The 14965-nt window shown below is 37.2% G+C and overlaps 1 protein-coding gene across 1 annotated transcript in view; it reads left to right on the forward strand.

The window, feature by feature from the left end:
• Nucleotides 1-11577, forward strand: part of ARID4A (AT-rich interaction domain 4A) — a 47489-nt gene extending 35912 nt beyond the window's left edge. Inside the window, exons 15-23 of the mRNA XM_061343586.1 lie at nucleotides 165-415; nucleotides 2293-2490; nucleotides 3655-3739; nucleotides 3912-4113; nucleotides 5375-6505; nucleotides 6689-6793; nucleotides 8359-8574; nucleotides 9146-9292; nucleotides 9759-11577. Coding sequence (XP_061199570.1) covers nucleotides 165-415; nucleotides 2293-2490; nucleotides 3655-3739; nucleotides 3912-4113; nucleotides 5375-6505; nucleotides 6689-6793; nucleotides 8359-8574; nucleotides 9146-9292; nucleotides 9759-9862 — 2439 coding nt within the window. The 3' untranslated portion in view covers nucleotides 9863-11577. The remainder of the gene's footprint in view (nucleotides 1-164; nucleotides 416-2292; nucleotides 2491-3654; nucleotides 3740-3911; nucleotides 4114-5374; nucleotides 6506-6688; nucleotides 6794-8358; nucleotides 8575-9145; nucleotides 9293-9758) is intronic.
• Nucleotides 11578-14965: the final 3388 nt, after the last annotated feature.

A 14965-nucleotide genomic window follows, 5' to 3' on the forward strand; every position in this document is an offset into this window, starting at 1 on the left:
ACAAGACTTCAAGCTGTTATCTTAAGATTTTAGAGTATTTTGCTTTTTGCTGGTATCTCCATCTTTTCTTCCCTACAGGAATATTATTTCCCTCTTCACTGTGGTTTGGACTATACAGAGAACAGTTGACAAGAGTGATTAAACTGTTCTTATTTCTGTTCTAGGGACGAAGAAGACTTACCCGTGATGCAACCCCAGCTAAAAAAGATAGTGAAGAGGATAAAACACAAGACAAATTAAAAGACAGTAACAAGGAAAATAAAGATATAGAGGAAATCCCTGAGAATGCAGAGAAGAAAGAAAATGAAACTCCACTAGGGAGAAAAAGTACACCAAAGCAAAAAGAGAAAAAAATTAAAAAACAGGAGGATTCTGACAAAGAGTCAGATGAAGAGGAAGAGAGGCAGAGGGAGAGGTAAACATTAACTTGTGTCACCTTCTTATGCGTATGTCTGTTGTGATTGAGCCACACCTGAAGCAGGAGTATACACAACTAAAATGTGGAAACTGGGGACCTATTCACTCAGCAGCCAGATAGGAAAGGGAAAATTTTATTTCAAGCTTGTAAACGTGTTGTACTTTACGGAAGCATCTTTTTCTGGTAGGTAGCAGACTTTCATTTTCTTGAAGGTCTTGCCAAGGATGTGTTAGTGTTTTGTCACAGTTGTATGTACAGATGCAGAGTAGACCAGGCTGTGTCTGTCAGGTGCTGTATGGATGGTGAGCAACTGCTTGGGCAGACTTGTCTGGGCAGTTGAAATGCAAATGGAAAAGAAAGACCCTCTTCTCCCATGCATTTGTTAAAGTGTTTAATGATGGCTGGTGAACCTATAGGGTGCTTGTTTTTGTTACTTGATGTATTGTAGGCAGGCAAGCAGGGGATCAGCTGATAAAGAAAGGAAAAGGGAAGAGGGAGTTTGTGTGAAACACACAGGTAGGGTGAAGAGGAGAATGGAGAGATGTGGAAGGGCAAAAGAAAAATAGCATCTACAGACTAAGCTTGACGAGTTGAACTGGGTATATAGCCACGGTTACAAATGAGTGACCAGGTAATTCATTACCAGAGTAGACCTCTTAGCTAACTTTGACTGTGGTCAAGGGCAGTGTCTTACCAGCTTAAACTGGTTTTCCTACCTTGTTTTTCTTGTCCTTGTGGTTAAGTGGTTTGGACACAAGTTAATGCTGAATGAAGCCTGATAGGGGTATTGTATGTTTGCTTCTGAAGAGCTTTGAGGAGTAGGAAAAACACATGGTTATTTTAAAGAAAGTGTCTCTGTGTAGTCCAAAAAAGATAATCTTGCAGTGCCCCGTAGCATGTGGAAATGCCTCAAATGAAGGTGCAGTGTTTGGTGTGCGGGAGGTCACGGGGGGGTGGATATCAGGTGACATGGTCACCAAAGAGTTTTTTTCTTTAAGCGGTGTGGATGGTGCTTGTCCTCTTTAATTGTTTGCCACAGCAAAATAGTTGCTGTTGAAGGCTAATGAATATACTTGATCATTATATTATATATATATATATAATTCAAATATAATGAATATATTTGATCAAAAGAAAACCTATAGTCTTTTTCACTATTTTCTTTTTTGGTGACATTTTATAGTTTAAGGTTTACCTTATGCTAAATTCACCCTAAAAAAAGGAGAGAAGTATAGGTAAAAATAGCATAGATTGTGATTCTTGAAAGTATGTTTAGGTAGAATGTTTAAATATCAGATACAGTTATAATAACAGGTAGACGTAGCTAATAAGAGGTGTGTAGACACTTTTAATCTTTGTTAAACACTGTTATAATCAACTTTTCTCATTGGAATGGTGTTTGCATCTGTGAGGGGATCACTATGATGGCGATTCAAGCTTATGCACACTGTTAGTAAACTGTAGCCTGTTAAGCAAACTGTAGGAGAGATAATTTTTCTTTTTAAACAACATGCCAAAATCAGCTCTTCCTGTCTTACTTAGGAGTCAGACACTGAGTTAACTTACTCCTCTTTCTGCATTATCAAAATACTCACTTAAAAATACTTTTTAAGTTCTCAGGTAGTTGTACACATAATAAATTGTGTTTATATTATATTTTTTTCTGGATATTTTTGGCACTTACTCCTGTTTTCTCAGAGTCCTCTTCTTGATGTGAGAAGCTGTGTCCAAGCTAGCTTCAGAGGCACTGTAGGACAGAGAAGATGAAAACATTTTTTTTGCAGACTTTTTCTTCTGTAGTAGCTTGGCTAAGCTAGTTAAATGTTGAAACATTGTCTCTAATTAGTGGGCATTTTAAATACACTTTACTGCAGGGAGGAAATTGAGAACAAAGGAGAATCAGAATGTGAAGAGGATGAGGAGGATGCAGAACCCTGCCTGACTGGAACCAAAGTGAAAGTAAAATATGGACGTGGAAAGACTCAAAAAATCTATGAAGCCAGTATTAAAAGCACAGAAATTGATGATGGAGAAGTTTTATATTTAGTTCACTACTATGGTTGGAATGTAAGGTGAGGATAACAATTGCCTTTCATTTCTTTCTTTGTTAAATGGATTATTTACAAAAGAATTTTTGTTCTAACAACAAAAAGAGAAAGATGGTCAGTGACTTGGCTCTGAATGGAACTATCAACACAGTAACAGGATCTGACCGTATTACACATTTCAGTGTTAGTAATTTTGTTCATGGTATGACACTACAACATGGAAATGTATAAGGAAGTATATTCTGAGATTTCAAAGTTTTCATCTGGCTTGAAGTGAGTAATCGTCACTTCTCACAGGAGCATCCCTGTAATTTACTGTGTCAGCTACTGTTAGCTCTTTGGGACTTTATTTAAGGGAGTCATTGATGATGGCAAAGACCTCTACAATTAAGTGTATCAAGCACTGAAATTTTGGCAACACAATTTAACCTTGTATTGAATGTTAACTGTGGTTATAAAGAATGGTTGTTACAAAGAGCTACAGAATCTTAAAATGCTTCTCTTGCCAGCCATGCTTTATATTCAGTACTGCTGCAGAAATGGCTTTTTTGCTCTTGTTAAGAGCATTGTTTAGTATGTAGACAAAAATATCGCAAAATTGAATTTTTGAAACTAGAACGCTTCTGGTATATAACTTGAGATGTTCCAAATCCATACATTTCTAGTTAAACTAAGCAAATTTCTTTATGTGGCAACACAAAGTTTATGTGTGTGCGGATATACTTACATGTGTCCCTTTACCTTTTTAATAACTCAGGAGATTCTAAGGAGAACTAGCGGTGTATTTGTGCTTTTCAGAATCTCATGCAGTTTGCTGCTATAATTTAAAAATTTTACCTTAAAAAGATAAAAATAATAAAAAAAACCCACAAAACCAAAACGACATTTTACTATTGTGGTGAAAACTGCTTTTTGTATATGATGTGAAATAATTGACAAAACTACAGCTGACGCAGTCCCCTGGGTTCCACTGCTTTGCTAGCAAGAGACAGGGAAGTTTGCATCTCTTGTGGGCTAGAAACGTAATTCATCTTTGTAATGCCAGGTACTATGTGTGTTTGTAAATACATGCTCTACTTTCCTAGCTCTCTTTAATAAATATTTTCTGTAACTCAGTCTTTTTAATCCCCATATTGCAAACAAATTTTTATTATTTAGTGATAACAGAATGTTGTTACTCACTTTTAGATACGATGAATGGGTGAAAGCTGATCGGATTATCTGGCCTGTGGACAAAGGAGGACCAAAGAGAAAACAGAAGAAAAAAACAAAAGTAATAGTTATTTCAGTAATATTTTTTGTAGTACAATACTTAATGACTATCACAATTACTTATTTTTCAAAAAAGTTACTCAGTCCACAAATTACTTTTTTAATAGAAGTGTAGAGCAAAAGGTTTTGAAGATCAGCAGTGAAACGTTAAAAAACATTCGTTTTCCCCTCAGAATAAAGAAGACAGTGAGAAGGATGAGAAGAAGGATGAGGAGAAACAAAAATCAAAGCGTGGGCGACCCCCTCTGAAATCTACTCTTCCATCCAACACGTCCTGCAGTTTATCCAAAACACCTACTAGTGAAGGTAAATCAGGAGCCAGAAGTGCACGGAACAACTTGTCAGATTCCTCACCATTACCAAATGGAACAGAAGGTACATCTGGTGCACTCATGTTCTGGCATGGAAGTGCATGTAAAGAGTGATGTCATGCGGTGCATTAATATGGCAACTTCAGAGAACACAGTGCTGTCAGCAGGTTTAAAGTCCTACTTACCCAGTGTACAAGCAATAGAATGTAAAAAAATTGTGGCACAGGTTTTACTCTATAGAAATGAATACTTTTGATTTTTAGCAACATCTCACAGGCAGATGAGACGTAGCTCAGGAATGTTTGATTCTGGTGGAGACTCAAACAGTGAGCACTTAGGCTTTTGAGGTTTTTCAGTAATTTTTTGAAGAGAAGTTTGATTTTTACCTTTTTGTTCCTCCCTGTGAATTCTATTGAGGAAATAGTTGAGCTGACACTGCTGAGGAGTACAGTTTGCTCACTGAAGAGCTATGGCATGGAAATGACTTGCAAGTAATTCCATATTCTTTAGTCAGAGCCTTTCAGTCCTAATCATGAGTGGACCAACTCTAGTAGTATAATGACAGTCTTCATTGTGGTAATTAAGTCCTCAACCCCAGTACCAAATCATGCACCCTAAGTTGTTAATTATATACAAAAGGCAGCAATAGTTTTCGTATTTCTAAGTCTCTGTGAAAAAGAACTGAAGTGAAACTACTGTCTGCTTTCAGCACAGATCCCTGAATAATCTGGTAACATAAATATGCTTGCTCTGCATATGGTGCATACAATAGATTTGTACAATAGTTTAACAATGAAATGTCCCTATTGTGGTGTAGAAGGGTTGTTTTTTTACTGTTTGGGGGCGCATGGAGGGGAGAAGTGTTGGGTTTTTTGCTTTGTAATGTCAGGTGGGGCAGGTGCTTTCCACAGCTAGATACCAGATTATAGGAATGTGTTTTTTCTACTATAAACTGTAATTTGTTCATACCATCTTATCTGGAGGAAACAGCAGAAGAACCACCAAATACCTCAAGCTGGAAGGGACTCATAATCAAGTCCAACTCCCTCTCCTTGCAGGACTACCTAAAACTAAGAGTGTCATCCAGATGCATCTTGAACACAGATAGCACCGCTACTATTGTAGTTTCATAGAAATTTTGAGTAAAATTAAGAACTGTAATAAAGTGTGTTGAATTATGCAGGACTTTAAGTTTGAAATTGTGTATTCTAAACTGATGTTAATGTTGCAAATTACTGGGAAGAAAGTTTTTGTGTGGTTGAAAAAGGAAATTGTGTTGTAATTGATGATTTAAGGTGCTGTTTCCTTCTTTTTTTAATTTGTAGACTCTGGCTCTTCTGACAGTGAAGCAGATGAATCATCTGAAAAGAATCTGAATGAAGAATTTTCTCCAGAAACTTCAGAATTGGATAAAAGTGAAAAGCTACATGATGAGAAGCTAGATGAAGAAAACCCAAAGATTCCTCATGCACTGAAAGAAAATGACAGGACTCAAGTACAGCCACTAGAAACACTGAAACTGGAAGTTGAAGAAAGTGAACAAATTGTTCAGACTTTTGGAAATAAAACAGAGCAAACAGAAGAAATCAAAAGAGAGGCTGAAAAATCACCTAAAAGTAAAGGGAGAAGGAGCAAGACAAAAGATCTGTCTTTAGAGAATGCCAAGATTTCACCAGGAAGCCAAGAAGAGGTTGCAAATGAACCTCTTGCAGAACCTGAAAGATTAGACATGTCTTCTTTGGACTGTAAAGAAATTTCCAGCACTACTGAAAGTGAAATGGAACCTTCTACAAAAGATAAGAAGCTTTTGAAAAGGAAAACTTTAGAACAGGCATCACCTGAAAAGAGAAATCGACGACAGAGTGAGATGGAAGTGCCAAATATTGTATCTGAAGAGAGGACCAATGAATGTACTGGAGCAGAAGAATGTAGAGGGCTGAATGCTGAAGAGTCCCTCAGAACGGAAAATGAGGAAATGCCATCGCTGGTGGCAGAATCGGTTCAGCACACTCAAGAGCTGAGAAATGACATCTCTGAATGTCCTTCTGAAGAAAATGAGAATGTTCCCTTAAAAGATGAGGATGATGCAATGCCTCAGATTGGTCCTGAAACACTGCTGTGCCATGAAGTAGACTTGGATGACTTGGATGAAAAGGAGAAAAGCAGTAGTGAAGACATCATATCAGAAAAGCCAGGTCCTAATGCTTCAAATCCAAATCTGTCTGCCTTACCCGCTGCCATCCAGTCAAGCTTTTCAGTGATCTCGCCTCTTACGCTTAGCCAGGATGAATCACGCAGTATCAAGAGCGAAAGTGACATGACGATTGAAGTCGACAGTGTGGTGGAAGAGTCTCAAGAAGGTCTCTGTGAAAGCGAGTCTGCTAATGGATTTGAAGCCAGTACTACATCAAGCACCTGTAGTCTATCTGTGCAAGAAAGAGAGATTGGAGAGAAAGGTGAGCATTCCTGTCAACAGTCATTCTCTGCTCTAATGATTTCTGAAGTCATTTTAAGACTGGTTTTACTAGAAGTTGGCTGTTTGTCTTCTGGTTTTAAATTTATTTGTTGCTTATACGAAAAGAGTTTGCAAGTATCAGAGATATTTGAGGTGTCTTGTCTTCCTTTATTTTCTCATTTAGGTCAAAAAAGACCCAGTGATAGCAATAGTGGAACACTGGCAAAAAAACAAAAGCGTACCCCAAAGCGAACAAGTGCTGCAGCCAAAAATGAAAAGAATGGAACAGGTACATTTGAGGGCGGGAGGTTATGCTGCCCTATCAACATGCATAAGGGCACATTGTTCTCACTGTTACCCATTATTTCTATTGGGTGGGACTTTCTTGTCAAGTTTTTTAATTATTATTCATGATTATTCATTAATATTATTAAGGTGCATGATTATTGGATGTTAACTGTATAGATCTTAGCAGCTCTGCAGTAGCAGTGTTCCTTGGAGATCTCTTGGTTATTTTTAATTACTTCTTAGGAGAAGCTTTTAATAACAACATATATTAGCAGCTACTAAGTATTTACCATTACAATCATTTTTGTATAGAATCATCAAATAGTATTGGATGGAAGGGACCTTCAAAGTTCATCTAGTCCAACCCCCCTGCAATGAGCAGTGACATCCTCAACTAGGTCAGATAGCTCACATCCAGCCTGGTTTTGAATGTCTCCAGGGATGGTGACATCTGCCCCCTCTCTGGGCAGCCGGTGCCACTATTTTACCACCTTCATTCTAAACGATTTTTAACTCTCATCCATCCTGAATCTCACCTGTTCTAGTTTAAAACCATTACCCCATGTCCTGTCACGTGAGGCCCTCTAAAAAAGTATCTCTTTGTATTTCTTACAGGCACCTTTTAAGTACTGAAAGGGTGCAATAATTGGGTTGGTTACAAATTTGTGAGAGGGGATCTTGTTCTGAGTAGGAACATCTCCTTCAAAGTATTACAGTAGGTGTTTCTCATGGGGAAAAAAATGCATCTATGAAGTACAGAAAAAATGCTTGATTCTAAAGAATAACTTCTCAGCAAAAGAAATTTTGTGCGTGTTTATCTCAGTTATGTGACTTTTTTAATTTACTACAGAAATTTTGATTTTTGCATTTCTGTAACACATTTCTGCTGATGACTGTATTGAATGAGTCAATATATTTAGGCCCTGTGGCAGTATTGTTACAATTTTTAAGTACCAGACTGAAATCAGAATTCTGACATACAATACTGAGATATATTTGACCTGCCTGTGTAAAACTTTCAAATTACTGTGGAAGTCTAAAATATTTGCATATATTAGCTTAAAATTTTCTGTTACATATTAAAGCATTTATGCTTTTAGTCATGTTTCAGAACAGTTCATTTAGCTGTGCAAAGCAATTTGGTAGACATATATAGTCATGGGCTACCTACTTACAATTTTGATCTTTGAAAAGGGGATTCTGGTATTATAACACCAAAATAGGTGACTTAAACATAGTTTATCAGTGCTCTAATATTCTTATTTTAATAAGCTGCTTTTCTACTTCCGTAAAAATTTAGACTATTGCTCTTTAACTAAAGGCCTGGTCAGCCCTTGCTTTCTCCTGCATTAAGGATTGGTGCACTTGAGAGTTCAGTGCCTTTTGTGTCTTACAAGGTTATACATTCAATCTCATATGGTTTTTCCTTCTGTGCATTCTGGGATCTCCTAAGCCAGAAGGAGCAGTTTTTTTCTTAATCATTTTTTGTGACTATAACTACAGTTCTAAAATGCTAAGTTGTTTGTAAGGGTTCTTTTAAATCCAAGTACATTTCTCTTACTGCAGGACAAAGTAGTGACAGTGAAGATCTTTCTGTCCTAGACAGTTCAAGTAAATGTACTCCTGTAAAACACATAAATGCATCCAAACCACAGAAGATTTCCCGATCACCTGCAAGAGTCATTTCGCCTCACATCAAAGACGGAGAGAAGGATAAACACAGAGAAAAACACCACCACCAGAATGCTTCATCTAGAGTATACAAATGGAGTTTCCAGCTCAGTAAGAATTCTTTAAGTGACTTGATTAGAGGGAATTTATAGGAAAATTTGTTCTGAAATTAAAGTGTGGGGCTCCAAATTAGGTACAGGTCTTTTATGGCCTGGTTATGGAAGTATGTTAAATTTTACGCTGCATTTTGTAGATAATTAAGATTCATCATAGAATCCTAGAATAGGTTGGGTTGGAAGGGCCCTTAAAGACCATCTAGATCCAACCCTCCCGCCAAAGGCAAGGACACCTTTCAATAGACATGGTCGTTTAAAGCCCCTTCCAACCTGGCTTTGAACACTGCCAGGGATGGGGCAGCCACAGCTTCCCTGGGCAACCTGTTCCATTATCTCACCACTGTCATGGTAAAGAACTTCTTCCTTACATCTAATCTGTATTTCCCCCTCTCTCAGTTTAAAGCTATTCCACCTTGTCCTATCACTACCTGCTCACAAAAAGTCCCTTTCCTGGTTTCTTCTCAGCCCCTTTAAGCACTGGAAGGCTGCTACAAGGTCTGCTATCAGGATCTTATTATTTGTGTAAAATCACTTTGATGAAGCTGTTTTTTCTTCCCATTTTTAAGATGAACTAGACAATATGAGCAGCACTGAAAGGATCTCCTTCTTACAAGAAAAACTACAGGAAATACGAAAATACTACATGTCCTTGAAGTCAGAAGTAGCAACCATAGACAGGAGAAGAAAACGATTAAAAAAGAAGGACAGAGAAGGTAACTTTCAGATTTGCTTTATGATTCCCATGAGAAGTTTATTCTCTTGCAACTTGAGTTTAAATGGGAGTATCTTATGGGGAAAAAAAGTTATCATCTGTGTGCATATATGTTTAGAAAATATTTATGGCTCTTCAGAACTTGAACCTAACGAGCATTCCCTGATTATTTTATAACAGTGTATTAGAAACTTGGATATCCTAGTGCAAGCTAGGTCTGAGTTTTCAATCTGTGTAATGACTCATCTGATTTATCTTTTCAGTTGGCTGGTGATGCAGCAAGGGTACGGTTACTCATCCAGTTTATGTGAATATAGCAATGAAAGCGCTTGACAAAAAATCTGTATCAGTTTCCTGTGATCATGCTACTACTTTGAGATCTCTTAAACAACCTGATAAGCAAAGAAACCTTCATTCTGATCTGTACTTTGATAACCTGATGCTGATCTGTTGTTCTGTATATTCAGTGTCACATACAGGAGCATCCATGTCATCTGCTTCATCAGACACTGGAATGAGTCCATCATCATCTTCTCCTCCACAGAACGTGCTTGCTGTAGAATGCAGGTGATGCACGTTTCTCTGCCTTGCCAGCATCTTGCTGCCATGGACATGTATCCTGAAATACAACCACAGAAAGCACTCAACTGCTTTGACATTGCCAAGTATATTCTGTACACACTTCCACTGCTGGGACTGTACCTGTTCTTCCCTCCTACTCCCTTCTTTTGTTTAATTTACTGTTCAGAGAAATTAAGCTCATTGGTAATTGAAGGTTTGTAGGCACAATGTGACATGCTTGTCATTGTGTTTGGTTTTGTTTTGTTTTTATTAATGCAGAGAAAGGGCACTTATCAAATTTGAAAAGTTATATCCAATGAAGCATTCAGGTGTTCTAGGGAGCTCTTAGAAAAGCAAGTGCACCAAGCAGACATGAGAGTATTATCAAAAAGAATTGAGTAACTGCTGCACTTTCGCCGAGCTGTACATTAACTCTTGGTGAGTAGTTCCTTTTTGTGGAAGCACTTGCTATGCAGAACTGCCAAAGTACGTGTTCAGCAATGTGCCCAGTTTTAAAGGTGTAAATGGGACAAAATAAATTGTGAAAGGAAGTGTAGTTGACTGAAAACTACAGTTGTAATAAGTCTTCCACTTTTTATAGGATTTTTGAGCACACAATTATGCAAATATTTTAATGTTTATTAATGTTTACAGTGGAATTGTGAATAGGTTTTCAGTGGACTATCTTATCCCTTGACAAAAATATTTTGTCTTTTTTCTATGTAATTTCAGAGTTTTTATTTTGTTACAAAAAGACGAAAAATGAAATATATAACAACAGTGAAGTTATTTAACAAGATTTCTAAAGCTGAAATTTTTGTGTAAAATAAGGTATCTTGCAACTTGTTAAATATATTTATTCAGACATTGGATGTTGTATTTTTATGTATTTTTTAAAATATTAATAAAATTAGAAAAAAAAAATTCTAGGTCACTTCACTCATTCGATAAAACATATGTATCAGTTACAGCTGTTAAGGATGTTTTATCCAGTAGCCATGCCTGTATTTCAAATGGGTCTGTTGATGTAGCATCCACAACATAGGTCTGTCTGCAGGCATCTGGGTAAAACTATGACTTTATTTGGAAACTTTGGCAGTCCTAGTACTTATGTTGTTTTGAGGAACAAAATTTATTGGGTTGCCCTTAAGATACTTTGTCACAAGTTCTTATGTTTGCTGTACTGCCGAATGGATTTGCATCTCCCAAAGTCGAGATGCAACAATAAAGTAAAGCAACTGTGTATGCTTTGTCTGTGGATTGTCCCACGGACAGAAAGTTTGTAAATAACTCTTCCAAACCCATGTATTTAAAACAGTTTGCATATACATTATGTATAAAAGTGATTTTTTTATCAATTTTTTTATTCATGTTTGTACATTGAAAGGGGTTCTTAACCCCTTTTTCTGTGTTAAATATACTGTAGAGTAATAACATAGATGCTCTAGACTGTATATCGGGATATTCTGGTTCACATGGCAGAAGGTCAGAACGAAACACTAGTGATGGCATAGCATTACTAAAGTTGATGTTTCTTGAAATCTCATTTTACAACATTTGTCAACTTGTGATTCCAATTTCTTCCATTTTTGCAGAAAATTAAAGAAAAAGTACTCTTGTAAATGCACTTTTTCTGTCTTTTCTTAAGCAAAGCAGAACTATTTCAATGTAAGATAAATATGGAGCTCTCTAGACAGCATTAATAAAGGCCATGTTTTAAACATAGGCTTTATATTCTATTTTTATTTAAGTGATTGTTCTTGTAAATGTCTGGACTTACCTAAATAGGAAAATTAATCTCCACAAACTGTTGTAAAGACTTTTTTTCAGAGGTAACTTTTAATGTTAATCTTATAACAGGTATGAATAAAAAAACAATGCACATTTGAAAGGAAATAACATGGGTCACATTTTCTCAGATTATCCTCCATGTTTAACAGTTGCAGAAGTCAATTTTAAATTCAGTGAAGTAACAGGATTAATTATATCTAACCTCTGTCTGCAAACTGAGTGAGATTTTAGAGGCACATCCACTTTGCTCAGCATGCACAGGTGGTGGATGCACTCTTGACCATCTGTACTTCAGCACAGATGTGTATGCTGACTGCTTCTCCGTGCCCCTCAGGAATGTTTAAACTACTGCATGGAAGGCTGATGGTATGGTTCCATCAAACATGGAAACCATTCTAGCAGACAGTTACTCCTGGACATAGAGAACTCTCTTCCTCACTTCTCTTTCCACCTGCTTACTCACAGACAGATGGATAGATTGACACCCACACTCCCTGCACCCCACCCCAGTAACATCTAACCTTACTGTTCTGGCAGAACACTAAACATGCAAGGAAAGGTGGACTTTCTGCCAAGCCACTGGCAAAGCCTCCAGCATGTTACTGATTTCCTAGTTTTATCTTTCTGTATCAGTTAGCCAGATTATTCAGCAGATGTTTGAAGTAGTTTCTTATGACATGTAAAAGTACTGTAGAGAAAGGAAGATTAACTATTCTTATGGAAAGTGAAATTGACAGGAAACCCTAATCAGGTCTTTTATTTATAACTTTACTGTAATCCCCTTATTTCTGCTTTGCTGACATAAATTCCAAAGTGTCTTCCAGTGCCTTGAATGGAAGTTAATGCTGTTAAAGACACAGTAATTATAATTATACTGAATTGGGATTCTTTTTTGTAATAACAGATTAGGTATCATGCTTGCAAGAGCAAGCAAAAATAAAGCATCCTCTTGGCAGTCTTCATGCTATTATCCTGCCTTCTATCTTTTACAGTTTTTCTCAAAATAATATTTCAAGTTTAGAAGGAAGACAAAATGTAAGGTTATGGGATCAAATGCTGTTGAAACTTAAAAAGAAGAGGGCTGCAAGAGAATTCTGACTCTCCCTGCCTCCTGCAATGGAGACGATCAGATTTCTGCCAGATTTACTACTTTTTAATTAGCATATACCTGAAAATTGGAAAAAGCTTGAAACATTGGCAATGCAAGGATATAAGGTAAGAAAAAGCTAATTTCCCTACTTGTTTTAGTTTTTCCTTTCCATAAAGTGTACCAGCTACATGTATACTAATGAGTTTCTTCTCTAATGTGTACACCCAGTTGAATCTCCACTTGTTTCTGACTGCTCTATCAGATGAGAAACCTCTTACTACCAGTTTGAACAGATCTGGCAGGAGAATGTCAGAACAGTAACAACAAGCCATTATTTCAACAGAGGTTAAACAGATTTACAGTAGTAATTGCCAGTGAAAGAAATTTGTAACAAGGGAAAATAAGTGTGTTTCTTCATGAAGCATAATGTATCTGACCTTCACAGGGAGTGGCAGAGAACTTTAATTTGAAGGACAGCAGTAAAAAAGGGGATTAAATCACTTCTTCACTCTTTGTTAAGTTCTGCATTAACCCAATGGTTTTTAAAAGTGCAGTATTAGAATAAACTAGGTAGAAATTTCTGACATGGATGCATATTCGCATTTGAAGGGTAGGGAGCCACATAGTAATGGCTACCAAAATTACCCAGGATGGCTTTGATGGGGAGCTGGAAAAAGAATCTGAATCTAAGGACTGTCAATTCCCAGGTCTCAGTCAGACTGTTCACTCGAGAGCCTTCTCTCTCTGGATTGGTTTGTTGACCAGATGGAATGCCACATTTTTTTAAAAAATGAATATTCTTATAAAAGGTTCCTCTTTCCCCCATTAAAAATATTTTTGGACAGCTGCGGCAGCCAAATGGCATTTCTGGACAGCATTTACTGGAATTCTTTAACAACAGTAATGCTTAGACTTAGTGCTGTTTTCTTTTTTAAGAGCATGTTTGGTTTGATTCCTTGAAATAAATCTGACAAATGAGCCGGAAGACCGATTTATAAGCCAAAACAAAAGAAGAATCAGTTAACAAAAGTATCTTCAGCTTTTTACCTCACCATGCCCTTGCATCTTGTGCATTAAAATATTGGCTATTTTCACTTGTCTGTACTTGGGGTTTTATTGTTTGCTACAGTGTGCACGATAAAGACTACCTCTGGGGATGTAAGGCACATAATAAAGCAGTGGAACCAGTGGGGATGTTGACAGAGCCTGACTCACTGTAATTCCAGGGCTTAGGAAAAAGATATTTTATAATTAACTCACACTTTTTATCAAGCTATTACCTGCAAATTTTGAGAAAAATCTGTTATTCTACCAAATTATCTTCCACCAAATAGAATGATGATTTTTTTTTTTTTTTTAGAGATTCCTGGGAGAGTTTAGAAGTATTCACCTGGGTTTTTTACTTGTTTTGGAAATTTGTGAGCTCCCCCGATTCCACGAGCAGATTTTAGTCTCATGCACTGCTTTGGAGGAATATATATAAATTCAGTTTCTCATGCTACAGTGTTACTGGTCTGAATATGTGCTTGTTTCAATGCAGTTGCATGGTGGGTTTTGTGATTAGTTGCAACCCAATGTCAAATACTCACCGCACTGCCATTTTAAGAAAACTGAAATGACAATCTTAACTGTGAAAGCAGCCGTTTCTCAGCCTTTCTGAGAATAGGACTTTCCTGGGTTCCTCTTTGTTTTGAATTACCTCAGCACCATTTATGTTACTATTCCTCCTTCCCATTTTCAGAGAAATCCTACTTTCTGTTTCAGAACAGGGCTGTGCTGGCTGGTTCTGCTTCAGGTCTGCAACTACCTGCTATTTATATTAGTATCCTTATGCTGTTGCTTATGCTACACCAATAGTTTTCAAAAGTGAAAAAGCGTCTCTTTATGACACATTTAATTCACTAGTACAGCTCACGTGTGATGAAAAGAACCACAGAAGTATTGCAAGGCTCACCTCCTCTGTGTTTCATTGCTTAACAGCAAAGAAAATCAGCACTAGAGCTCCATGACAGCTGTGAAAACCGGCAGGTTGTTTATCAGTAGTGTTCGCTTAACTCTCACTCTGAGCCTTGCTGGTGAGGGACGAGGTTATGTACTGCTGGCAAAGCCTCTCCCTTTCCCTGCTCTGCAGAATAACCAAACAACATTTTCCATTTCAGACCTGTCAGTGTCTTCAGCTATTTCTAAACTACTCCTCCACTAATCCCTCATCTGGGTACAGTCTGACCTAAT

The sequence above is a fragment of the Neopsephotus bourkii genome, unplaced genomic scaffold (genome assembly GCF_033783945.1).
Source record: "Neopsephotus bourkii isolate Nb327-2 ecotype Australia unplaced genomic scaffold, CSIRO-AGI_Nbou_v1 NB_1825, whole genome shotgun sequence".
In the NCBI taxonomy this organism is placed as follows: Eukaryota; Metazoa; Chordata; class Aves; order Psittaciformes; family Psittacidae; genus Neopsephotus; species Neopsephotus bourkii.